At 40.5% G+C, this 24,714-nt stretch overlaps 2 protein-coding genes across 5 annotated transcripts in view; one reads left to right on the top strand and one right to left on the bottom strand.

Moving 5' to 3' along the window:
* grna (granulin a) overlaps positions 1 to 14,128 on the bottom strand; it is a 29,270-nt gene extending 15,142 nt beyond the window's left edge. The window contains exons 1-13 of one of the 3 annotated variants that reach the window (XM_033644629.2): positions 13,908 to 14,065; positions 12,181 to 12,321; positions 11,699 to 11,836; positions 11,472 to 11,600; positions 10,834 to 10,915; positions 10,317 to 10,423; positions 9,948 to 10,101; positions 9,657 to 9,812; positions 6,570 to 6,667; positions 6,242 to 6,478; positions 2,381 to 2,746; positions 425 to 661; positions 50 to 307 (exon numbers count right to left, since the gene is read on the bottom strand). In XM_033644629.2, the coding sequence (XP_033500520.2) occupies positions 50 to 307; positions 425 to 661; positions 2,381 to 2,746; positions 6,242 to 6,478; positions 6,570 to 6,667; positions 9,657 to 9,812; positions 9,948 to 10,101; positions 10,317 to 10,423; positions 10,834 to 10,915; positions 11,472 to 11,600; positions 11,699 to 11,836; positions 12,181 to 12,321 (2,103 nt within the window). In that variant the 5' untranslated portion in view covers positions 13,908 to 14,065. Of the gene's footprint in view, positions 1 to 49; positions 308 to 424; positions 662 to 2,380; positions 2,747 to 6,241; positions 6,479 to 6,569; positions 6,668 to 9,656; positions 9,813 to 9,947; positions 10,102 to 10,316; positions 10,424 to 10,833; positions 10,916 to 11,471; positions 11,601 to 11,698; positions 11,837 to 12,180; positions 12,322 to 13,907 lie in introns of all 3 variants that reach the window. The other 2 variants (XM_078161628.1, XM_078161627.1) reach the window with 2 other exon arrangements.
* Positions 14,129 to 14,417: 289 nt separating this feature from the next.
* On the top strand, positions 14,418 to 24,321 carry slc25a39 (solute carrier family 25 member 39). 2 transcript variants are annotated; one of them, XM_033644784.2, is made up of 12 exons: positions 14,421 to 14,594; positions 16,505 to 16,610; positions 16,755 to 16,814; positions 17,015 to 17,065; positions 18,318 to 18,427; positions 18,516 to 18,583; positions 18,850 to 18,974; positions 19,064 to 19,237; positions 20,044 to 20,153; positions 22,732 to 22,813; positions 22,909 to 22,989; positions 23,075 to 24,321. In XM_033644784.2, the coding sequence occupies exons 2-12, from the start codon at positions 16,514 to 16,516 to the stop codon at positions 23,191 to 23,193; spliced, it is 1,077 nt and encodes a 358-aa protein (XP_033500675.1). In that variant the 5' UTR covers positions 14,421 to 14,594; positions 16,505 to 16,513; the 3' UTR covers positions 23,194 to 24,321. The 2 variants fall into 2 exon arrangements, with proteins under 2 accessions (XP_033500676.1, XP_033500675.1); XM_033644785.2 differs by lacking the exon at positions 17,015 to 17,065 and having other exon boundaries at positions 14,418 to 14,594.
* Positions 24,322 to 24,714: the final 393 nt, after the last annotated feature.

Genomic DNA, 24,714 nt, shown 5'->3' with positions numbered 1-24,714 from the left:
AATGTTGAAGTATTCCTTTAAAGGTTAAGGTTATGACTGTATATCATACATTAGGCAATGGACAGCAGCCCCATGTAGTAGTGGAGGTCCTGCAGCAGGTGTTTCCATCTGGACAGCTGGTCTGTTCATCACACTGGACGTCTTTGTGCTCTGAGGGATTGGGCGGGGGTTGATGCTCGAGTTGATACACTGGTATTAGTGGCACAGTCTCCAGCTGCAGCATGATGACCTTCTGGCAAGAGTTTGAGGCCATGTTACAGGTGTAACCCTGTGGGCAGCAGTGCTCCTTATCTGGGCAGCACACAGCCTGCAGACAAAACACACAAGGGTTGTGGAAATGGCATCCCTCGTTTTACATAAGCAAACTTTTACAACGCACATATACTGATACTGTGTCTTATACAGCAATCTCTTCAGTGCTCACATTTGGCAGCGGGCAGCAGCCCCAGTCGCCTGTCGGCAGCTGGCAGCAGGTGGTGTGTTCAGGACACTGGGTCTGCTCTTCGCACTGCACAGAGCTGGGGTCAGCCTCGTTGCTGATGGTGGCTGGAAGCTTAGTGTACCAGGGGATCACCACTTCCCCTTTGATGCACGAGGTTTGGCTCTCATCGCACTTGTACTGGTTGGGACAGCAGTGGTTCCCATCAGCGCAGCACACAGCCTAAGGAGAAGTGAGAGTGGGAGTGCTACTTTCACATCATCCATCCTGTTTTACAGTTCTTCTTTTAAATGATTAAACATAAAATGGTGACAAACATGGGTGATATTCTACAAGCAAATGTTCACTATTGAATATGTAACTTCTAACTGTGAAAGTGCTGAAATAATCAACTCAGCTGCTTGCAACTGCTGATTATATGAGAGTGAACCAAAACAGTAGGGTGTGTGCTGGAAATCCAAAACAATGAGCTGATAGATGCTATAAAGCTCTGTAGAGCTTTAAATGTATGAGCTGGCCAGCAACTGCAGAAAGAGAGGCTGCTGGGAAAATGGCATATTGTTTTTACATCAAAGTCAGTTAATTAAGCATTTATTTCAACCAAGTTGGTGAGACCATCATAAAACATATACCCTGGTGATATTTCAAGATGGTATGAAGGCATTAAAAATTAGATTCATATGTGTTTTTGTGTGTGTGTGTGTGTGTGTGTGTGTGTGTGTGTGTGTGTGTGTCTGTGTCTGTATTTATATAGCACAGAAGATCTATACAATCAGTACAGTTTCAAAGTGGGCACCCAAGATTAGAGTCACCAATTCAGTATCTGTTCAAATGTCTCCCCTTTTGGTCCTGAGATATGATGTTGTGTAATGGGCAGACAGTGTTTTTGCAGAATATTATGATGTCACAGTGAAGGTGACCTTTAATGTTTTGGATATAAAATGTAATCACTTTATAATTTTTTTCATCTTAGACATTTTAGTAAAATTTTGTTAGCATTAGCTTATGAATTCTTGAGTCATGGCCAAAAACATTTTTGAGGTCACACTTACCTTGACCTTTGACCACTGACCATCAAATTCTAATCAGTTTATTCTTACGTCCGAGTAACCGTTTGTGCCAAATTTAAAGAAGGTCTCTCAAGACCTTTTTGAGATATCGCATTCATCACAATAAAACTGATGCAAGGTCACAGTGACCTTGACCTTTGACCACCAAAATCTGATCAGTTCACCGTTCAGTTCAAGTGGATGTTTGTGCCAAGTTTTAAAGAATTCCCTCATGGCGTTCTTGAGATACTGTGTTCACGAGAATGCAACAGATGAGGTCACAGTGAACTTGACCTTTGACCACCACAAAACAAATCCGTTTATTGTGAAGTCCAAGTGGATATTTGTGCCAAATCTGAGGGAATTCCTTCAAGTTGTTCTTGAGATACCCTTGTTCACGAAAACTGAACGGACAACCCGAAAACATAACGCCATCGGCCACAGCTTTCTGGCACAGTGGCATAAAAACGTAATGCTTTCCTTTAACACATCCTGTTTAGCATTTATAAGCAGTGTATATTCATTGAGTTCATGTTTTATTGTACAATATTTTGTAGTTAGAAGCTGATATAAGTTTTGAGTAACGTAGCTGTCAACAATTTTTTCTCTTATAGGCACCTATCAGTGGGTGCTGGTGTTTAAATAAATAATGAAGGACAATATAGTGAAAAACAGGTGTAATAATATAAAATACGTCTGACATACGTCCTTATAGCTGCATTATAGTGTAATAAACCATTTATTAAATGTTTAAAGGGGTTAAAGTAAAGTGTTACCATAATCTATGGCAAAAATAGTAATTAGTCATAATCATGTTATGCTATGAGGTGTTAAAATTCTTTATACTGCAGCTTTAAACAGGATAGGTGTTTTAATTGAGGTCAATGCTCACCCGTGGCAGTGGGCAACAGCCCCACTTTTGAGATGAGGTCATGAAGCAGCAAGTAGCAGACTGAGGGCAGCTGGTGTGGGGGTCACACTGAATGCTCCCCACCTCTTTATTCTCCTCATCATCGTCGTCATCATTGTTCTCTGCTTTTGTCACCTCCTCTGTCTCAGGCTCCTTCTTCTCGTCTTGCTTTGAGCTTGTTGCCTGATCTTGGTTCATGGGGGCCACTGTAGTGGGTGCTGCCGTAGCAAAAGCAGGTATCTTCTGCTTCATGGGCGTTGAACCTGAGGCGCCATTACAGGTTTGTTCTGCCAGGTCACAGGTGGTGCCAGTAGGGCAGCAGTGCTCGTGGTCTTCACAACAGACCGCCTTTGAACAAAGTGACAAGAATACTTTCAGTGACAAAAATTGTTGGATGTATGAATTTGCATGAGGAGAGAGGTCTGTCAGTGTAGGCAAAGTTCAAGTGCAGACTAAACCAGTGAGAGTGTGAAAAGTGGTCAAATACACTACATTACTTTCAGTGCTTATTTGTTTCCTTGCTGAGAGTTGGATGAGAAGATTGATACCACATTAATGTCTGTACTGTAAATATTTGGCTACAGCTAGCAGCTGGTTAGCTTAGCTAGCCTGGCTGTGTCCAAGGCAACCTGATCTCACAGAAATACGTGAAATGACCACGACCTCTTAACACCGCATTCCGTGGTGGCAGCACGTAATGGGTTGAAATTACGTGCTGCCACCACGAAAACAATGCCAATGTAAAGTCAATTAGGGTCCTCTCCCGTGGTGGACACACGGATTCCCTGATTCAATCACGTCACGTCAACCTCGTTTTCCTCAATGATATCTTTAACATTCCTGTATACACACAAAAACGCGGAAGTGTTCTTGATATTAAAACGGCAAATACATTCCCCTGTTATAATTTCCCACCAATAATAATAATAATGATAATAACGTAATAGTTCGGCTGTTCTAGATATTTGTTATAGCCTATTCAAATATTCAATCACAAAAACGCCGTTTCTAGAGAACTTGCTAAAATATCTGAAATGAACCATCATGCCTACTTTTTCTTAACATATTTCATCTAGGTGCAGTGTCATCACTAGTTCAGCTTTACTAGACATTTGATATACTCAGTAGATGTATCTTTTTACGACCCTGTTTTACAACAAGCCGCAAAAAACCTACCGTCCCAAAAACACCGTTTTTAGAGTACTATCTAAAATAACTACGATTAGCCAATATCCTTGCTTTTTTTCTTAACATAGTCCATCTAGGTGCAGTGTAATAACTACTTTGGCTTTACTAGATATTAGATTTATTCAGTAGATCTAACTTTTTACAACCCTATTTTACATGCCGCAAACGAACCTACTGTCCCAAAAACGCCGTTTCTAGTGTATTAGCTAAAATATCGAAAATTAGCGGACATCTTTACTTTTTCTTACCATAGTTCATCTAGGTGGAGTGTAATAACTAGTTCGGCTTTACTTGATATTAGATATATTCAGTAGATATATCTTTTTACAACCCTATTTAGAGCCCTACTTTGCAAATCAGAAGAACTACAACTATGTTGCTGATATGTATCAAACTGCATGGCGCGGTCCCAGGGAATTGTAGTTTTTTAAAAATCTAAGTGTTTTTCCCAGATTTGGAAGTTGTAAATACTGAATTGAGAGTACACTGTGGACTTTAAGGGGATGGTAAACACATTTGTGAAATCAGATTTTAAATATCTAATTTCTAAATGGGTGAAAATTAATTTTATCCATATTTTATCCATATCTGACAGCACCCTCAGTTGTTGACTACACTCACATGATAGCTGAGGTCAAGAGCTCTCTATAACAGTTGGTCCCATGTCTGTACCCCCTTTCGTTGCTGAGTTATAAGCCCTCAAACATGCACTGAGGTCAAGGTTCAAAGGTCAATGGCTGAAAGCAGGAGCCATGTAGAATCTTCATACTGACATATGTTACTCTCCAGGTTGAGACCTTTCCAATGATGTATTTGGTTTAGCTCTACGACAAAGTTTAGATTTTTTAATTTTTTGGACACAAGCCATGCCAGATGTAGTTTCAGAGAGCACTTTGAAGGCCCCGTGTATAAAATGAGTTTTGTTTGTTTCTTTGCTTGTTTTTATCTTTTTTACTGTAGATAGTTACTAAAATGAGTCATCCTCAGACAATACAATACTACTAAAAAGTAAAACCAATAATAACAATAATGAGTAAGCAAAAATAATATTAAAATCATATTGAAATGTTAAAATCTATTTACAGAGTGGAATGGTAGCCTAATAGATAACTTAGATAATATTTATTATTGTTTAGACACTTTATTATTGCTTAGATACTATTTAGCCTATTATTGTATTTACTTTTAGCATGTTCTACTTTTGAGTAATTTCCGAGAAGTTATGATAAAAAAAATTAAAAATTACAGACTATAGGAGACAACCTCTTCAATGTCTCACGTCAATTAATTAACACGATTTGTCGGCTTTTTATAATGCCTTTTTTTTTTTTTTTTTTTTTTTGCTGCTGTCTCCAGTTGAGAGTGGTGATTTACTAAATACATTCTACAATAATAATTAGATTAACATTTGGTCTATAATATTGTTGGTACTCCTCTCTGACACACACACACACACATTGAACACACGATTGAATGAATGAATGAATGAATGAATGAATGAACATTGGAAGTGGTTCAGCCACAATCCCGCCGGCTGGCTCACATTGAGATTACATTTGTTTTTTATTACTAACAAAATGTTTTATATTGACCGTATGAATGGTTTTGTTTTCAAATAAATATTTGGAAACGAAAATATGCTTTGGTGTACTTTTACAGAGTTTTGCAATATGTATATAGCCTACCTGTATCAAAATGTATAATTTTCAGCAGCGGTTTGTGTGACAGCTGCCACGGTCGGACGTATAACCAGCGGGGCAGCCGTTCTGTGGCGCTGGCTTGGGGTCCACTCTCCCCTGGTGGAGTGGAGGGTGGCCGGGTTGCCAGGGGCAGACGGCTCCATGTGATGGTGTTTCCTCTATGGTTTATCCGTGCTCAGCCTTATTTTTATCTTCTTATTTATTTATTTATTACTGGCGTTTGGATTCAGTTACGGCAGACGGATGGCAATCTGAAATGGAATGAAGCCCACAGACGGCGGACAGCAGCTACAAAACAGTAGTGGAGCGCGCCCCATCCGCCCACAGCACAATGCTCTTAAAGCCCTACGCTATCAAAAGCTGGCAAAATACATTTATTTTATTTTATGGCCTTGACATTAACCTGTCATATTGTTGAGTTATCAAGGACACTTCTGCGTTTTTGTGTGTATACAGGAATGTTAAAGATATCATTGAGGAAAACGAGGTTGACGTGACGTGATTGAATCAGGGAATCTGTGTGTCCACCACGGGAGAGGACCCTAATTGACTTTACATTGGCATTGTTTTCGTGGTGGCAGCACGTAATTTCAACCCATTACGTGCTGCCACCACGGAATGCGGTGTTAAGAGGTCGTGGTCATTTCACGTATTTCTGTGAGATCAGGTTGGTCCAAGGGTAACAAAATCTCCCTAACAGCATCTCTAAAGCTCTTTAATCAACACATTATGTTCTTTGTTTGTACTCATCTGTACAACCGCCAGTTTCCAGTCTCTTGCTGCCTTCAAATGGGGTCGTGTTTACCATGTTCACAAGAAGAGTCCATAAGAACACCCACCTCATTTGGTATTCACAACCTTGTGAGGTAATATACTGTAATTTTAGTTGTGTAGAGTTCTTTGTAAGTTTTTTACATGTCCGAACGGCATATAAATCTTGGCTCTGTGTGTTTACCTCAGGCAGAGGACAGCAGGCCCACTCTCCTGTTGTGGTCTTGCAGCAGGTGGATCCATCAGGACAACTGTAGGTGGAGTCACACGTAACATTCCCCACCTGTGCGTCCTGTCTGGGGATTGTGGGTACCTTCTGGACCCACGGCACAGAGCATGTGTCGTCATCGCAGGTCTGGGCGACCAGGTTACATTTCTTACCTTTTGGGCAGCAGTGAAGCATATCTTCACAACAAACAGCCTGATCAGAGAGACAATAAACAATGAATACACTGGCAAAGCTCTTAACATGAAAGTTAGGACTGTGTAAAAACTGGCAGCCAAAATCGTACCTCTGGCAGAGGACAGCAAGCCCAGCCACCCTCTTTGGTTTTACAGCATGTGGTGCCATCTTCACAGGCTACTGTATCATCGCAGGGGACATCGTTGCCTGAAAAAAATGCCAATATTAAGGTTTCCTTTATATCTGAAATCTGTTGTCATGCTGAGAAAAAGTAAACATTTCGAAGGATAAGAACACTGCTTTGGGCAGCAGTGGTATAATAAGGTGACCTATCCTGACAGTTTGTTTTTGTAACCCCACTATTGCACCTTGAAAACATTCATATGGACCTTTAAAATACGGTAATGATAACTGTGGTCATAAAAAGTACAGCACAGGTTACATTAGGCAATACTGTGGATAATTTATCTCCTATTTGTTGTCCATCTCTGACTGTCAGCCCGCAGACATTGTTTGGACAATGTGCTCTATCTAATTAATTTTTTGGCCTAATAAATCAAAATGTGCGCTGTAGGAGAAGGAACTGCTGGGGAGAGGAATGGAAGTAACCATCGCAATTTTATAATAACGATTCAATGTTCAATTTAAAGGTACCCCGTAGAATTTTTGACCACTGGTAGCACTATGGAGTTTTTATGGGTGTCAATTTCAGGCCACCAGGAGGTGCGCCAGGCTTTGAAGCCAATTTTTGAGGTGGCCAAAGAGCAGAATTACAACTCTTGAGTCCGTCACTTGATGCCATTGAGCCCAAAAGGACTTTTTCCTATAGACTTACAATGGGAGAGAGACATCTTTAAATCAGTGGATACATTTTTGTGAGCGTCACAACCCCCGCAAAATGACTCGTTCCACTATCAGGATTTCATCCATTCAATCTGATAACATTTGGAAAGTCAAGGAGAGCTGCAATCATTTCATTCCCATTCAAGTTAGCAGAGCGCTAAACAGGACGTAGCCGACTTGGGCGGCGGAAGTCTCTAGTGCGCTTTCTCTTTGGGCTCAATGATGCCTAAGCAGCGCCGATCATCAGGGGATTTCATAACATAGAAATAAAGTTTTTTTGCCTCATGCACCGCTGAGCATAAGAATGAAAGGGGTCCCGTCTTCAATGCTTTATCCAGGTTTCCTTATACATCCATAGTCAACTCACATCCTGCTTTCGGTTTTACACTTTTATTCTGATGGACAGCTGGGAGACACAATGGTTTTTGCTATTCTTTATACGTGCTATTTGTATACGCATGCGCAACACATCATGTGTTTGGATTTCCATGAGCCCACAAGATACATGGATAATGCTGCAAACACATCTTAAAAACGTTTTTTTTTCAGGTGTTTTATAACCTTTTTTAATGTCTTTAATTCGGCTGCTGTTAAAGTTTGTTTGCACTGATATGCTTTAATTTTTCATGCATTGCATTCTCCTTTACAGCATTCAATAGAAAACCTTTTTTGGGAACACAGAGAGCCTACTGAGGTGATTACTACATACAGTTTATATTGTTTTGGGGTGAACTATTTCTCTAATGCAGCAAGAAACACAGCAAGGCCCCAACAAAGGCATGGGTGAAGAAGACTGCTAACAAGCAAACATGGATGTAAACCAAGCAGGATTTAAAATGTATTGAAACATTTTGTGAAAATGGAAATATGCTTAATGAATTTGTTAGACACACGAGAGAAACTTGGAATATAAACATAACTTTTGTTTGTTTACATGCAACCTCTTTATCTAACTAAGCTGGCCACTACTGAAACATACTCACACAGGAAGAGATGCAATCTTTTAAAATATGTTTTTTTGTGTTTTCAGCAGGACACCAGCTCTAAATGGTCAAGCTCCATCATATCTTAGAGAGCTCATAGTGCCATATTATTCCACCAGAACACTGCGCTCTGAGAACGCAGGGTTACTCGTGGTCCCTAAAGTCTCCAAAAGTAGATCAGGAGCCAGAGCCTTCAGCTATCAGGCTCCTCTCCTGTGGAATCATCTTCCTGTTACGGTCCCGGAGGCAGACACCGTCTCCACATTTAAGACTAGACTTAAGATTTTCCTCTTTGATAAAGCTTATAGTTAGGGCCGGCTCAGGCTTGCCCTGTACCAGCCCCTAGTTAGGCTGACTTAGGCCTAGTCTGCCGGAGGACCCCCCTATAATACACCGGGCACCTTCTCTCCTTCTCTCTCTCTCTCTTGTATTCTATTACTGCATCTTGCTAACTCAGCCATTCTGGATGTCACTAACTCGGCTTCTTCTCCGGAGCCTTTGTGCTCCACTGTCTCTCAGATTAACTCATATCGCAGCGGTGCCTGGACAGCGTGACGTGTGTGGTTGTGCTGCTGCCGTGGTCCTGCCAGATGCCTCCTGCTGCTGCTGCCATCATTAGTCATTAGTCATACTTCTACTGTTATTATACACATATGACTATTGTCACACATGTATGCTGCCAGATATTAATACATACTTTCAACATATTGTACCACAGTAGCCAGAACTATAACTATAATATTATTACTTTCAATAATGTTGTTGTAAGCTACTGTTATTACCTGAATCTCTCTCTCTCTCTCTCTCTCTCTCTCTCTCTCTCTGTCTCATTGTGTCATGCGGATTACTGTTAATTTATTATGCTGATCTGTTCTGTACGACATCTATTGCACGTCTGTCCATCCTGGAAGAGGGATCCCTCCTCAGTTGCTCTTCCTGAGGTTTCTACCGTTTTTTTTCCCCCGTTAAAGGTGTTTTTTGGGGAGTTTTTCCTTAGAGGGATGTTGTATGCTGTAAAGCCCTGTGAGGCAAATTGTGATTTGTGATATTGGGCTTTATAAATAAAATTGATTGATTGATTGACCAGCCATGCTGATGCTTTAAAAATGTTTCTTCAACTTCTTGCATCTGTTTACCAAAATACTTGTATGCTTCATTACCGATATGATTACTGATGTCAAACTATCATACCTACAGTACTGCATACAGGAAGAATGCTGTACAGTATTAAATTATATTTCACCACTATCTATAACAAAGGTCTGTTGTTGACTTTGTACATTTGATTATCAGAAACTACTCGGTAGACTAAAACTTGTGCATCCAGTCATGCTCTACTTCAATTTTAGGTGTATTCTTTTTCTATATACTTTGATTCACGATGAACATCTCACTTGCAGCTGCCTTTGTGGTGGATGACACAGACACTTCCTTCTGTGAAGGAGGAACTTCATTTACTGTAGTGACCTTTGGGGTTTTTTCTGAGCCACCATCAACAGCAGTCTCTGCAGTGACTTTTTCATCTTCTGAGAGTGGAAGCACACACAGATTGAACACACACCCACACACACACACACACACACACACACACAGTATCAGACAATGATTAAAAAAATGAGGAAGTAAGTTTCACAGGAACAGAAACACGCATCTGATCTGACCTTTCTGGTTCTCCCAGTCTGCTCTTATCCTGGCAGGGAGTTTGGCCCACATTGGTGTTTGTTTTTTGGTAGATAAGGAAATACATTTGGACTGTTCCACATCACAGGTACTGTCTTCAGGACAGCAGTGTGTCTTATCCTCACAGCACACAGCCTGTTTAGACGACATAGACACATGGAGTATCACCTCAGAACCATAAATGATAAGACACCATAAAGTCACTATAACTGCACATCCAGGCAAGACATGCAAATAGATCATTTGACTTTATCCTCATTCATATTCTCAATTATGCTATGGAGTAACATTTGCATTTCACAGCTGTCACCTTTTGTGTGTCTGTAATTACAATATCAGACATGATGTACCTTTGGCAGGGGACAGCATCCCCACTTTCCCTCTGGGGTTTCACAGCAGGTGGTTTCATCTGGACACTCTGATATTCCGTCACTGCACAGAACTGTGGTCACAAGCTCTGCCACAACATAAAAAGAATATCAAATTTAGAAAATGTACAAGTTTATTTGCACAGCACATTTCAACAACAAGCTAATTCTGGCAAATCAAAACAGCTGAACGGAAGAGGCCCGAGGCTGGAGCCTTGGGGAACTCCATGTCATTTTTGTTCACTCAGATGTACCCATTTACCCATTGACACAAAGTGCTCCCTGTCCTGCAGACAGGACCAGTATAGGGTTGTGCCAGAAAGTCCTGGTCAGTTCGCCAAACTGTATGGTCTAATATTGTTGTGGTAGTAAGTACCAGGATGCTTCTGGGATATCGTGCTTCTGTTTTGCTTTGTTTGACAAGCCCTTTGTAAACTCTGCTTTAAATACAATGCTACATTTATAAAATTACCATTATTATTATCATGAAGAGTTTCACCTTTTTCGATGCAGGAGCGGCTGTCTGCGCTGCACTGATGGCCCTCAGGACAGCAGTGTTTCCCATCAGAGCAGGGGACTCCCTGTGAGGGGTCAGAAAATCAAACTAAAACTTGGAATCAAATAGCTCATTGATTTTCTATTACAGCCATTTTACTTTACAATTCATGAATGTTTTTTTTTATAAAGCAACAAGACCTCAATCTTAATTGTACAACTCCAAATAGGTGTAGTAGTTAGACATCTAAAGGCGCCATATAGTCAGCTTTACTGGTCTGTTGTGACGCAATCCAGCAAATAACTTTCCAGGAAAACACATCAAACTCCAGTCTGGTCAGAGCTGCAGCTTTTAAATGAATATGTCCCACAATAGCAGAAATCACTGTCTGTTAAAAGTGAAGTGAAAAAGTTTAGTTTGTTAACCAAACCAGCAAAGATCCTCTTTGTGACAGGAAGTAACTGGGCTTTTGGAAAAAAAAACTTTTGCACATCACACATAATGCCACTAGTATTACTGTAGGAGTGGTTAAATAATGGACTTTTTTTTTCACTACATTGTCGCTTTAATGAACTTGTAGGTGTGGTTGTTTCCTCCTTTTTCTTGATGAATGTATCATTCTCTGAACAAGGTTTGATTACCTGAGCTAGGGGACAGCAGCCAAACCTTGTCAAGGCCTTTAGACAGGAAAACTCAGGTGGGCATCGTGACCAATCGGGACAGATGTTGTCGTCATCCTCCCCCATGTGTGTCTTGATCATCCTGAAGGACTGCAGGGACAAGGTGGGAAAGGGGGCATTCATCTTATATAAGTTGAACTCTCACTCAACACTTTATCATAAAAGCAACAGATTTCTATGAGTATTACTTTAGAGTGTCGAGGCTGATCAGCAGAGGCTCTTTCCACCCAGGGGATGGACCCAGTAGAGTTCAGACAGCTGGACGTGGCTGTATCGCAGACTGTTCCCGCAGGACAGCAATGCATGTGATCCCCACAGCACTCAGCCTATGAGGACAGCAGTAGTAGGTACACTTTGACTACCAAAGTTTCAAACTGCTATCACATTAGCTGAATGAGGCCTCAGCTTTTATCTGGCACATAAAGTACTAAAACACCACTAAGCATGAATAGTACCTCTGTAACTTTCATCCTTTTTATTTTACAGTACAAGAGAATGGTTATCTCATATTTACATGTAACTATGTGCTGGACAAAAGGGCCAAAGTATTCTACTCAAGTTGATGCACTATGACTTTGCTGGGGTTTATCTGCCCTACAACAGAGAGCAGTAACTGCAGATGAGAAACAGCTTAATTTTATACCTTTATTTTTTACTTATTATTGTCTACCTGAGCAAATGGGCAGCATTCATAGCCATTGGCTGGGTCGTAGCAGCAGGTCTGACTGTCTTTACATCTTCCTCCATCTGGACACTCGTCAGCACCAACCAGAGCCAGGAGAGCACAACAGATCACGACCCACCTCTGCATCTGCACACAGGGGAAGATACACACACACACACACACACACACACACACAGACCATCAATGAAAGTGAAAGGGGTGCATGTGGAATCCCCCTCTCTACTCGGAAAATACATTTACTTCTGCTTACACTCTCGGTCACAACCTCTACCAGGAAGTATAATAAGCTTGGTCAGATACTTAAATACATAAATATCCATGAACTTGTGACTGTCTGTAAAAAAAAATATCTTGTCTATCCGGTGATTTCAAACCTATTCCTTAAAGGGAAACAAAGGTATTTTTCAACCTGAACCCTTTCCTCATATTTGTGTGTCTAAGTGACTAATAGAAAAACCAACTTTTGAAACTGGTCTAGTGTTGCGTGAGAGGGCTGCAGCCAGCAGCGTAACCACACAGGGCATTTGTGCAATATCAGGTAACATAAGTTATTGTTTTTGCAACAGACAGGCTCAGACTGTTTTTTTAAGTGTCCGACAACATTATGGAAAGGATCCCTACAGAGACAGCTCTTGTTGTGAAAGAGTAAGATCATTTTTGTTTAACGAGAAACAGCCACAAAATCATTATTGGTAAACTCACCAGATTCCATTTAAATAATTAGTCATTTTAGACTGTATATCGACAAAGCACATTTTCACATCTATCTGAGTAAATCAAAGGTTTATTTCAACCAAACCAGAGTTGGTTGTTGGAACAGCTAAAGGATGAACCAAGATGGTTATTGAGAGTTTTAATTTGGTTTCTGGTGACTTTGAATGATGGTGTATTAGGATGATAAAATTATTATTAAATTGAATGGAGTTTGGTGATGTTGGTGATAGTTATTACAGGGCTGTTTCTTGTTAATATAAAGGATATTACTCTTCAACACAAAGGTCTATCTCTGTAGTTATCCTTTAATAACTATCTGAGACTGTCAGTGGCAAAACAAGCACTACAGTGGATGTAAACTGATGATGCACAATAGCCCATTAATATTACTTTAAGCCTGTTTCTCCACTGGCAGCTTCAGCCCACTCGCTCAATAGCCTACTGGACATATTCCAAAGAGTGTTGCCTCCATCAGTCAATTAGACACAAAAACATGTGACAACAGGGTTCAGGTTGAAAAACAGGAAGTAACTCTGTACATCACTGGGTCTGAGTCATACACTGAACAAAATAACAAAAATGCAAATAACATCTGAGACTCTGCTCAGTCTTCCTTTATTTCCTGAAAGTAGAATAGTTCCTCTTAAAGGTTTGTTCCTGATTTTTATTCATTGTGCAATGAAAAGCAAGTCAAACACAATATGTGTTAACATAACATACATCTATCCTCTTTCACTTTCGTTTAGCTTGCATTACAAGAAGGAAAGGCGCTTTGCACAAGAAAATCAGAGTGAACTATAGACGTTTTACACACCGGGGATTCTTATTCCCAACAAAAAGAAACAAGATAAGCAATGTAAAACTAAAAGAAATAAATAATGTAAATGTGTTAATCACTGTTTAACATCTTTACAATTCGTCTAAAAGGACGCATTTGCTAGCAAGTGTTATGTCAGATTCTAAAGGCTGTAAGAAGAAGACATTTATTTTGCTCTTACCTTGCTCAAAGACTGAGGAGCTGTGTTTCAGAAGTGTCTGCTCACCAAAGGACTCAGATGATAGACCTGCTTTGTCTTGAACACGCCTCTAAAATAAGAGAGAGTCAGACAGAGAGGAGAAGGAGGAGAGATAGAGAGAGAGAGATAGGTTCCCACTTTGCCTGAATACCCTGCAGCGCCTCTCCTGGTCCTTTACATTAACTCAGCATTTCTTTAAATTAAATTTGGCTGATAAAGTTGTAGAGTTGCTCCTCCTGAGCCGTTTGCTGCATTAAACAAGTTGTAGAAAAAACCGGTTTACAGCAACAGCTGCGGCGCACCACAGCAACCCGTCCACTAGGAGGCGGCAGAGCGGCTGTAACGGCAGAGGGCGAGGGGCGGGGCCAGATGAACCCTGACATTTTACACTGATCTCCACAACATGCGCACCGGCCTGTCTGACCACTCATACAGGACTATCGCTAAGCGTAGTGTTGCGAAATCTATTATTGTGTGACTTGCATTTACAGGCTCCCCCCACTGCTAGCTCATAACCCGACGCCAAAAACATGTTTACGGGTTATCAGCTATGGAGGACCCGACAGAGTTACCCTACATTCACGTTAGCTCTTAAATGTAGCAACGTTTGACTGAAATGGGCGAAGGCGCCGCTCCTATTTCACAACGACGCCGGCAGCTAAAGTAGAGGTGGGTAACATTAGCTTGTTATGTTAACGCAATAGCGTTGCCCGGAAAGCTAGCTAGCTACCAGGCTATATGTCACCGAAATGCGGACAGTTAGCTAACGTAGTAGCTACACGATAATAACCCTTCAGACAAGGTTAGCTTACTGAGTTCAGCATTTCCTCCTCTCCTAAAGGGTGGGTGAAGACATAATCATTTAGTTTGTGTAGTGCGGTAATGGTGGACAAAAAGGACAGAGTGTGCTATTACTGGGTTGCTTAGAAGTACTGTCAACCCACCATGATAGAGTTGCAGAGTGCAGTAAAACGTTAAACTCATCACATTTGAAACTAGTTAATATGTTTTCTATGAACTTGTGTCCTGTCAGCACAAATCGAGACATGTTGATTCTCCCACTACTTCTGCAGCGTTGTATAAGGAAGGTGACATGAAGAAATCAGACATCCTCTTGGGACACATTTGCTCAGTGGTGAAAGTGTTGAGATCCTTAACTTCAGTAAAAGCAATAATAACACACTGATTTACTTACGTAAATATATGTTATCAGCAAATGCACTGAAAATATTTAAAGTAAAAGTACTGGCTGTGCAGTAAAACATTTCCAGTCAGTGCTTTACTATTATATATGATGTATTTGGATTAATACTACTGCTGCATTAATGTGTATGATGCATTTTACTGCTGTAGATGTTCAAGGTTGTGCTAATTTGAACTCTTTTATGTATTGTTGGGTAATATAAACTACAGCAATGCATCATATTCTATAAGATAATCATATGTTTGCAGCATCACTGTGTGATGATGCATTTTCAAGCTGATCCAAGCGGGGTTTTTAAAGAGTTTATTAAGCTTAAGAAGTAGAAGAATTTGCTCAACACATTCAGTTTATTACAAACGTCAACATCAACACATCTGCAGATGCATGATTTTCACCAGACGGAAAGGAGATATAAAATTGTAATCTGAAAAGCAACTAAAGCTGTCAGACAAATGTAGTGGAGTAAAAAGTACAATCTCTGAAGTGTAGTGGAGTAGAAAAGTAAAGCAGCATAATCTGGAAATACTCAAGTAAATTTCAAGTATCTACCTCTAATTTTAGACTTGAATACCGCTCATAAGTAAATGTACCTAGTTACATTCCACCGTTGCATTTAGGTACCTACTATAAGTTTGTTTGTTTGTTTTGAAGACTTGTTTCCCAAAGCAGCTTATTGGCCAGACAGACCTGTAGGGCCAAGTGGCTATAACTGTCACACTGAAGTGTAATTAAGTCCAGAAATAGGACAACCCAGAGGGAACAAATGCTAACCAAACATGTAGTGAAAGGGGAACATTTAAACGACTGATACTCGTCCAGAAATCCTCCACAATCCAAAACATCTAGGCTGCTTTATTTATGCGCTGCTGCTCACTCTCTCAGTTGGGAGTGGGTCTTATTTGCTGTCTGGTGACATGCACACAGAAGATAAGCTATCATAATGTTTAAACGACCCCATTATAACAACTCCGCCTAGACTTACCCAGAGACCATCAATAAAGGACGTGTGGTTTGAATTCATTACATTTTGATAATTGAACTGTGCATTTCAGCAATGTAGCCTTTTTTTGAACAACAATATAAATTGCAGCCGTCATAACCCTTTTTAATGTTATTTTTAGTGCCATAACACTAAGTTGGAGCATCTCGGGAGCAGGTCTCACACAATCAGCATTCTGACGTAACAGGAAACAAACTCAGTGTTAAGTTTCTGATTGTGCAGGACACCTACACTGCTCTTTCGTTGTTTTACATAATAAGGAGACATAGACACCTGGCTGCAAGGCTTTAAAAGGTTAGAAGACACCCCTGTGAAGTTTAGTTACAGAACGTTGTGTTCTCAGTTTGAAGTGGTTTTCTATTGTTGTTCTGACAGGTGGGCAGGATGGGGGAGCGGGCCGTCAGCGGCTCCGTGGCTGCAATCTCTCCAGTGCAGCAGATGCTGGCTTCTGGCACTGGAGCCCTCCTCACATCTATTTTTGGTGAGAAAGACTAGCAAAAGCAACTTTTATGTCTTTCACTGTCTTTTTTTTTTACATCAGAGTTTTACGCAGTGGTTTATTGGTCACCAAAGTCTGATTGTATGGCATTGTAATAACTGAATCTGACAATCCATGTGTTTGCAGTCACACCACTGGACGTTGTGAAGATAAGGCTGCAGGCTCAGCAAACACCGTTCCACCAAGGTAGGACCTCTTCTTCTGTGGTTTTAGATCATACACTGACTTAGGTAATGAAACACTGACTTTGATTTTAACAGCTGCTTGCGGTTGGCCTGTGTATCTAAATGCTTTTTTAACCCCACAATACTTTTGTGTCTTTTGCGCTGTCATCATCTATGTCTGTATGCTTTATCTGTCCTGCCTTTTTTTGCCTTGTCTCATAGCTTTAGCCTGTGAATCAGCCCCGTGGGGTGGCGTCATCCGCCCTTCCAAGTGTAAGTATCTGACCCACTGTCGCTGCATGCTAAAACTTGGCTGCAAATTGAAAAAACACAGCCCAGTCCAACATGAGCGAGTGTGGGCATGTGCTCAACTAACGAACGTCTGTTGCCCTTTTGCAAATAGATTCACGTGTTTGTTATCAGCCTAGTTTTGCATGTTTTTTTTCCCACTTCTCAGTCTTCAGTCTTATTTATTTCTTGATATATGAAAGTTATGAGATTGCAGTTTTGTACCTGGCTGCAAACTACCATTTCATGAGAGCTGTGGAAATTCTACAGTTTGGTAGCTTCAGGAAACACAAAACACTGACCACGTTCCCCAGCTCACTACTTTCAATTCAACCTTTGACTCTGAAGGATTCTCTTTACTCACTTGTGATCCTGTCACTATTAGATGTCGTGTTTTCCTGTGATATTTCCACAGGCCCAAATGTGCTGTAGGTTGTGAAATTTTTCTATTTAGAGTTTTTTGTCAATAGTGTTTCCTTTAATCAGCTCTAAATAAACACGCAAAGTAAACAGTGACAAGGTCAACTGTTATCAGAGATATTGGATGAAGGGAGATACCCAACTGTAGGCTTATCCAATGTTAAGAAAACGGTTCCTCTTCCTGTCTCCTAAGTGGGCGCGGTTAGGTCTCCCTCCAATCAGAGCCTGTTCTCCCTGTTTATCAAGATCACGAGATCTTGCGAGAACTTGTTTTCTGAGACGGACAGGGCACAAACAAAGTTAACTTTCTCTTGATCTGTGCGGATGAAAAATACAGCCTTAGTGTCAGAATATTGGGAAGATGTGTGGCTTGTGGAAAATGAACCCAATATTTACTTTAGTGTCTACAGGGCGAAATAATTGACCATAAATTTTGATCACGTTCATTTTCCTCATTGACGACAATACATTCACAGCTGCCGCAACGGGGGCATGGCGCTGACGTCACTGAATCAGGAAGTGAGCTGAGTTGGGTATCTCGCTTCATCCAATATCTCTGCTGTTATCTCCTGAGTGACTCTGAGGTCATTGCCTTTGCATGTATTATTAATTACCTGTCTCTCCTCTGTCAAGGATTATATAATATGTCTTAGAAAACTTAACAGATTGTCATACTAACATTAGGTACTTGTTTGTCTATGATGTTGTTCTTAGATTCTGTTTGTTTTTTTGTGTGATTATCTGGTGATTGCTGAAAGGCTGGGGGCGCACAGTTATTTTTAACTCTGCTGACTACGGGTTGTTCTGCCTCTCACAGGGAAATGTTTCCTGTATTGTAATGGACTGATGGATCACATCTATGTGTGTCAGAGTAGAACCAGTTGCACCAGCTGGTACAAAACACAGACACATTTCAGTGGGACTCTGGTGAGTACATCCGCTGCTTTGCTTCTGTCACAGTCTGTTTTGCAGACTCGAAATGTGTTTAAGTGTGGTTGTGTTCTTTGTGCCATAGGATGCTTTTGTGAAAATCACTCGCCATGAAGGACTCAGGTCTCTGTGGAGTGGACTACCACCAACACTGTGAGTGTCTAAACTGTCACGAATAAAATGTTTGAAATACTAGAATACATGTGTAAGAACTGAAATTCAGGTTTGGGTAAGAAAGATATGGGTGTTCGGTTAATAACAACACTGATGTAAGTGAACTGTAGCTCTTTTATTCTGAGTCTGAGTTTATTCTAGTCCACCTCTAGGGAAAAAAGTGTAGATATTTTTTAATATGAAAACATTGATATCACATACAGTGCACAGTGGTGTCCTTAGTTTATATGCATGTGTATATGCAGGGTCATGGCTGTACCTGCCACTGTCATCTACTTCACCTGCTACGACCAGCTGCGGGACTTCCTGAGATACGGTCTGGGTTTCCAGGGAAGCCACATCCCTCTTGTTGCTGGAGGTCTGGCCAGATGTAAGTCCATTAAACCACAATCACACTGAGATATCCTAACAGTAATGTGTTAATGTGTTTTTGACTTCCAATGTGTGTGTGTGTTGCAGTGGGGGCTGTGACAGTGATCAGCCCTCTGGAGCTGGTCAGGACCAAGATGCAGTCCCGCCAGCTGTCCTACAGCGAGCTGCGGGTGTGTATCCGCTCTGCTGTGGCTCAGGACGGGCTGCTGTCTCTGTGGAGGGGTTGGGGACCCACCGTCCTCAGAGACGTACCTTTCTCTGGTGAGAGCAGAACCACACATGGCAATATAGTAATACTTGAAAGAAAAATCTTAAGTCTGATTTTAGAGGGGTTGTACAGAGATAACAAATGCAGAATCATCCTGTTGACCTGAGTCATGCTTGTAAGAATATTGCTTTATGTTTGTTACAATTACTGTAAAACAGAAAAATCTCATCTTTCACAGGAACTTGTCAAACCTCTCCTGCAGCATATTTCACTCCTCTGCTGCCATTTAATATATGCAGTATGTCCTGATCAGATGTCCTTTCATCAGACCAGGGCTAAACACACTGTTACCATTTTGTACTATCGGCATTCTTAAGAATCTACTGAAAGTATAATTTTGTACCATATTTTTGTAAAAACTACAGTGAAAAATTCTGAGCGAACGTATGGACAGTGAGGCAGTAACTTAGGCTGCCACAGTGCTTTGAGAAGTTAATGTGAATGTGTTGAACCGCTTTTATAGCCACCTTTCAGGTGTACAGAAGGTGTGTCAACCTCTACCATTATCGTGTTATCATTCACAAACTTCTCGATGACCTCTTTTCAGTAGTCAAGTCAATTTTATTTATATAGCCCAATATCAAAAAACACAGATCTGCATCGAGGGACTTTACAATCTGCACAACATATAACACCCTCTGTTCTTAGAGTCTTGATTTGGACAAGGAAAAACTCCCAGCAGAAAACCCTTTAACAGTGACAAAATGGGAGAAACAGCCATACTTGTTCACTGGAAAAGAATATGATGACTATAATACGGAGCAACAAATGAACTGTTCCTGTTTGTGTGTATTTGCAGCGTTGTACTGGTTTAACTATGAACTGGTGAAGGCCCAGCTGTGTGAACAGTCCCGTGTGACTCAGGCCAACTTCTCCATCAGCTTTACAGCAGGAGCCGTCTCTGGAGCTGTAAGTACTCTGTTTTGATGAAATGACACACCTGTCCTCTGTTGCAACAAGTATCCTATATGTTAACTTAACATTAGTGCCTTTTACACTGCCGGTTCAAAGCTTATAGTGTTGTATAAAAGGTACAATCACCAAATGTAAGGACAAAGTTGTCTCGCCTTTAAGGCGGCAGCAGAGGTAGTAACAGAGCCGAATCAAAGTCTGTGTCAAAGGGACAGCCGGCAGGATGGGACCATTGATGGGATGAGTGTGATGTTTTGATGATGTGTTTTGTGTGCAACCCACCGCCGGAAGATTTAAAAGGCAGCTGATAGCAGTTAGCAGCTAACTCAAAGAAGACGAACAATTGCTGAAAATGTCCGCAACTTGTGACAGAGACCAAGATCAGCTGCCACATAACAGGGATGGTAAATTATTGTTATTGCCATGTCATGTTTTTTTAAGCAACGCTGCGGACACATATGTTATATGTCACACTAGAGGCTGACGCTGTTGTGCTACACGTCACGCCTTTTTATGCATCTGCAATGCGTGTATACTGTCTAAAATCACACACGGGCAGCATGATGCCGCTGTTTGATTCTGTGTAAAAACAAAGCAAAAAGCAGCATAGACAAGGGACTTAATAATTGCTCTACAGCACAATCTCTTTGTATAAAGGTCCATAGAAAGACGAGTCTCCTGGATAATGTAACAGCTCTACAGGTTTGTTTTGGTCACCAGTTTTAATCATTGAGGTTTGAGAAATCAAGTTTTTCATCAATCAGGCATATTGCTCTAATTACTACCTCAACTACCTCAGACATTTTGTTGTTGTACTTACAAACAAAACATTGCACCATATAGGGATGCACCGAAATGAAAATTTGTGGTCGAAGCTGAATAATATTAAACGCTTGGCCGAATACCGAGTATCAAATACCGAATATCGTTGTTTAGTTTTTCATTAATTTTTGCAGATGAACCCCCTCCAGATTAGTGTTGTCACGGTACCAAAATTGGGACCCACTGTACGATACCAATGAAAATATCATGGTTCTGAGTAGTATCAGGATACCACAGCGAAAATGAATCAGATGTGCCTTTTGTCATTTATAAAAAGATAAATCACTTTTCTATAATACATCAATGATATTTCAATGGAATAAATTACTTACTGACTTATTCATACTTCAAAAACAGCATCAATCAGTGATGAACATAGGGGGGATCAAAATAAAATAAATAAATAAAATAAGAATCAACCAGCCACCCTCCTCCCCTGACAGTCCCTTCATAAGTAATGAACAGTCCCTTAAGTGCAGTGAGGTTTGTGGGCCTTGAATGGCTCGTTTCTCCTCTGACACGTCACATACCTGTGTTCGGCTGGCTCGGCTGTTCTGGTACTTCTGGGCAGTCCACACGCCAAGAAGAGGAAATTAATGGAGCCGACTTGTCCGTCACCGGTAAGCCGATGGCCGCCGTAATTGACAGGAATGCATTACTGTCCATGTCTGTGACCCCCGTTCAACCCACAATCGGTGGGATTCGCCTTTTGTTTCTGCTGCTGGTTGAAATCTGTAGGCTGCTCGCACAGCATGCTGAATGATTTAAGCCTATTTTGCTCGCTCAAAACTATTTTTAGTCGCAAATGCGAGTGCGGTGACGGAAGGATCGCCACACTGCCGACATTTTAATCCGCCCGTCACAGCACGCCGTTTGATTGCGTTATCAAAACACACCGCTATTATTCGGCCTTGCTTTTAACTTATTCCACCGAATACCGAATGTGTGTTTTTTTGCAATATTCGGCCGAATATATTCAGTTACCGAATATTCGGTGCATCCCTAGCACCATACTTACTGAATTCATCCAATATTGATCCATAATTCAAAAGGAAATTCATTTAGCAACACACCAAACAGGATTTCCGTATATCGTACTGAAATGCACCTCAGGAGTCATGGTGTCTTTTTGTTGTACATTTTTATGTACATAGGGTTTAGACTTTTTTTTAAATCAAAGAATGAGTTCTTTTCTAACAGAGCTATTCACCTTTTGTTCTGATGATTCAACCAAAGTTTGTGCCCATCCAAGTTGTAGAGGTGCTCCAACTGTGAGTCATGGGAAAATGGGACTTTTGAAACTAGGGCCTCGTAAAATATCTCCTCCCTTTTTGCAACATTGTTATTCTGTGTTGTAAAAGACTGTGGCATTAAAATTTATGAACATTTATCAGCAGATAGTTGAACCTGATAGCTGTCTGTCTGATATCCTGATAGGTAATGTTAATGACTTGATGTAGTAAGACTTAAATTCAAAGTGAGAACGAATAAAAATAAAACTGAGCCTTTCAAATATCTGAAATAAGAAGGTTTCAGCTGTGAGCAGTGAATGCATCGTTAGTGATATGTTAAGAGAATCAGGCCAGTGTCTGACCCACATTCACACTGTAATGTGTCTTGTGCAATAATAAATCAGCTGCCCTTGTGATTTGAAAATTTATACTTCCTCCAGCAGTTTGAAGTGTAACCTAACCTTTGGCTGCACCTGTGTATTGTCCATTAAATGACTCTTTTTGGCTGTCATGGTGTCTAGATTGCTGCAATCCTGACACTCCCTTTTGATGTGGTGAAGACAAGGAGACAGATCCAGCTGGGAGAAATGGATACTCTGGGAGGTCTGTACTTATATTTATATTTGTGTAATGTGAAATGCAATAACTTATGTGTGTGTAGCATATTTTAAACATTACCTTATTCCTATTTGTCATAGTTTCCTTCAAGAAGACCACGTCCACATGGCACATAATGAAGGACATATGGGCTGAGATGGGCTACAAGGGCCTCTTTGCAGGTGCACACTTACTGTATGCTGTCTTGTGCTAATTAAAAATGTTTGCTTGGTTCAGATGTAAAACCATTTGTATTTTCTCCTCCAGGCTTCATGCCCAGGGTGATCAAAGTGGCCCCAGCCTGTGCTGTCATGATAAGCACATATGAGTTTGGAAAGGCCTTCTTCCAAAAGATGAACCTCGATCAAGAGCGACTGGGTTCCTGAACGCTGTCTGTGTGGTGCCGCGTGATTGTTCACAGCAGCACACGCAGACATTGTTATCAGGACAGTTGGGACAGAGTTTCCTCAAACAGAAGCTTGAGGAATACGTGGGCCTGGATCGGGTTTTTCTGTGAACATAAAAGAAGATTCAACCACATTTCAGGGATGTCTCTGTAGAATAAGACTTGAGACACCTTACATCCATGAACATAACAACGAACCTGAACAAGAAGCCTGAAGACTGAGAGATGCTCTTGGACTACAGACCTATATGTATGTTGATTATTACCTTTTCAGATGATGATAAGTCTGCAGGACAGTGGCGTGCGGTATAAATGCTTGATGGGAAAATTCAAACCCTGTTAAGGGCTGAAACTGCATCATCTGTTGCATGAGTCAGAGACAAAATGTTCTCATTCCTACATATAGCATTTGCCTGAGACCAACTGCATGGTGTGTACAGCTTCATTCAATACAGAATCCAAACACACTGCATCACCCTGCATTCCTGTAGCACTAAGCAGGACATACTTCACACCTAAGTAGATGACTGATAAATCTGTTATGTGTGCTGGATAGATTCAATCATTTGTAGCACTTTACATTTCCAAAACACAAGCTGTGAAATGAAATCATACAGGTAAGTACAGGTTTTATGTTTGTTAAATGTATACTTCTTTTTTGTTCTCGTAACTGGAAGAAAGCTGCAGCATACGGAACGCAAACACAAGGCGAGCCTTTTTGGAATGTGTGTTTTCATTGGTGCAGGAATCTAGCATTTTATGCTATGAATATGTTCCAAAAATTCTTAAACATTTGAACACATTTTCCTGTAAAAACTGATGCAGCCAGCTTTCCAAAAAAGAAAAAAACCTCAGATTTTTATTAAATCTTGCCAAGACTTTTTACGTGATGATGAAAACACAAAAGGCTCCCAAAACATACCCCTGGTGGCATTCTGATGATGACATTCCTTGATTTTCAGGTCTACAATAAACAAAACATCAACAGTTGTTAAAACACTGGATCATAAAACAAAATATTGCTGCCTTATCCTGAAAGGTGTAAATGTGTGTCTTCTGTTTGTTTTTTTTAAAGAATGACATGGTAATAAATTTTAAGACAGCTTGATTTTATACTATCTGTGATTTATTCCCAAAAGATTTTGTACATTGCCACCAAAGAACAGAATAGTAAAGAAGATATAATTAAGAAAGGGTATTTAATACATGACGAGCAATAATATTTTAACAAGAAATAAATGAATAACAAAACAAACATTAAATTACAGAATTTCTCACATACACACACCAAATTCATAGACAGTTTACCACCTTGATGGATAATAAAGTTGTGTTCTTCATTAAATTCAAAGAAACTGCCCCACATCATAGAAGAATTCAAATTAATTTTGTCTCATAACTGCAAAATACAGATTTAAGCCACAGATAAGAGGTGCAGTACTTGAATGAGAGCAGACATATTCCAAAAATATCATTAATTAGAATACATATCTCCTTATGT

Source organism: Epinephelus lanceolatus, chromosome 18, assembly GCF_041903045.1.
Source record: "Epinephelus lanceolatus isolate andai-2023 chromosome 18, ASM4190304v1, whole genome shotgun sequence".
NCBI lineage: Eukaryota > Metazoa > Chordata > Actinopteri > Perciformes > Serranidae > Epinephelus > Epinephelus lanceolatus.
The sequence above is the reverse complement of the archived record's forward strand: the minus strand, read 5'-3'. Positions and strand labels throughout refer to the sequence as shown.

What these genes read in the sequence shown, in the direction of transcription:
- slc25a39 (XM_033644784.2), top strand. Translation starts at nt 16,514, where the DNA reads ATGGGGGAGCGGGCCGTCAGCGGCTCCGTGGCTGCAATCTCTCCAGTG. An exon ending in CACATTTCAGTGGGACTCTG is followed by an intron (nt 18,428 to 18,515) that starts GTGAGTACATCC and finishes TTTGTGCCATAG; the next exon opens with GATGCTTTTGTGAAAATCAC. An exon ending in CAGAGACGTACCTTTCTCTG is followed by an intron (nt 19,238 to 20,043) that starts GTGAGAGCAGAA and finishes GTGTATTTGCAG; the next exon opens with CGTTGTACTGGTTTAACTAT.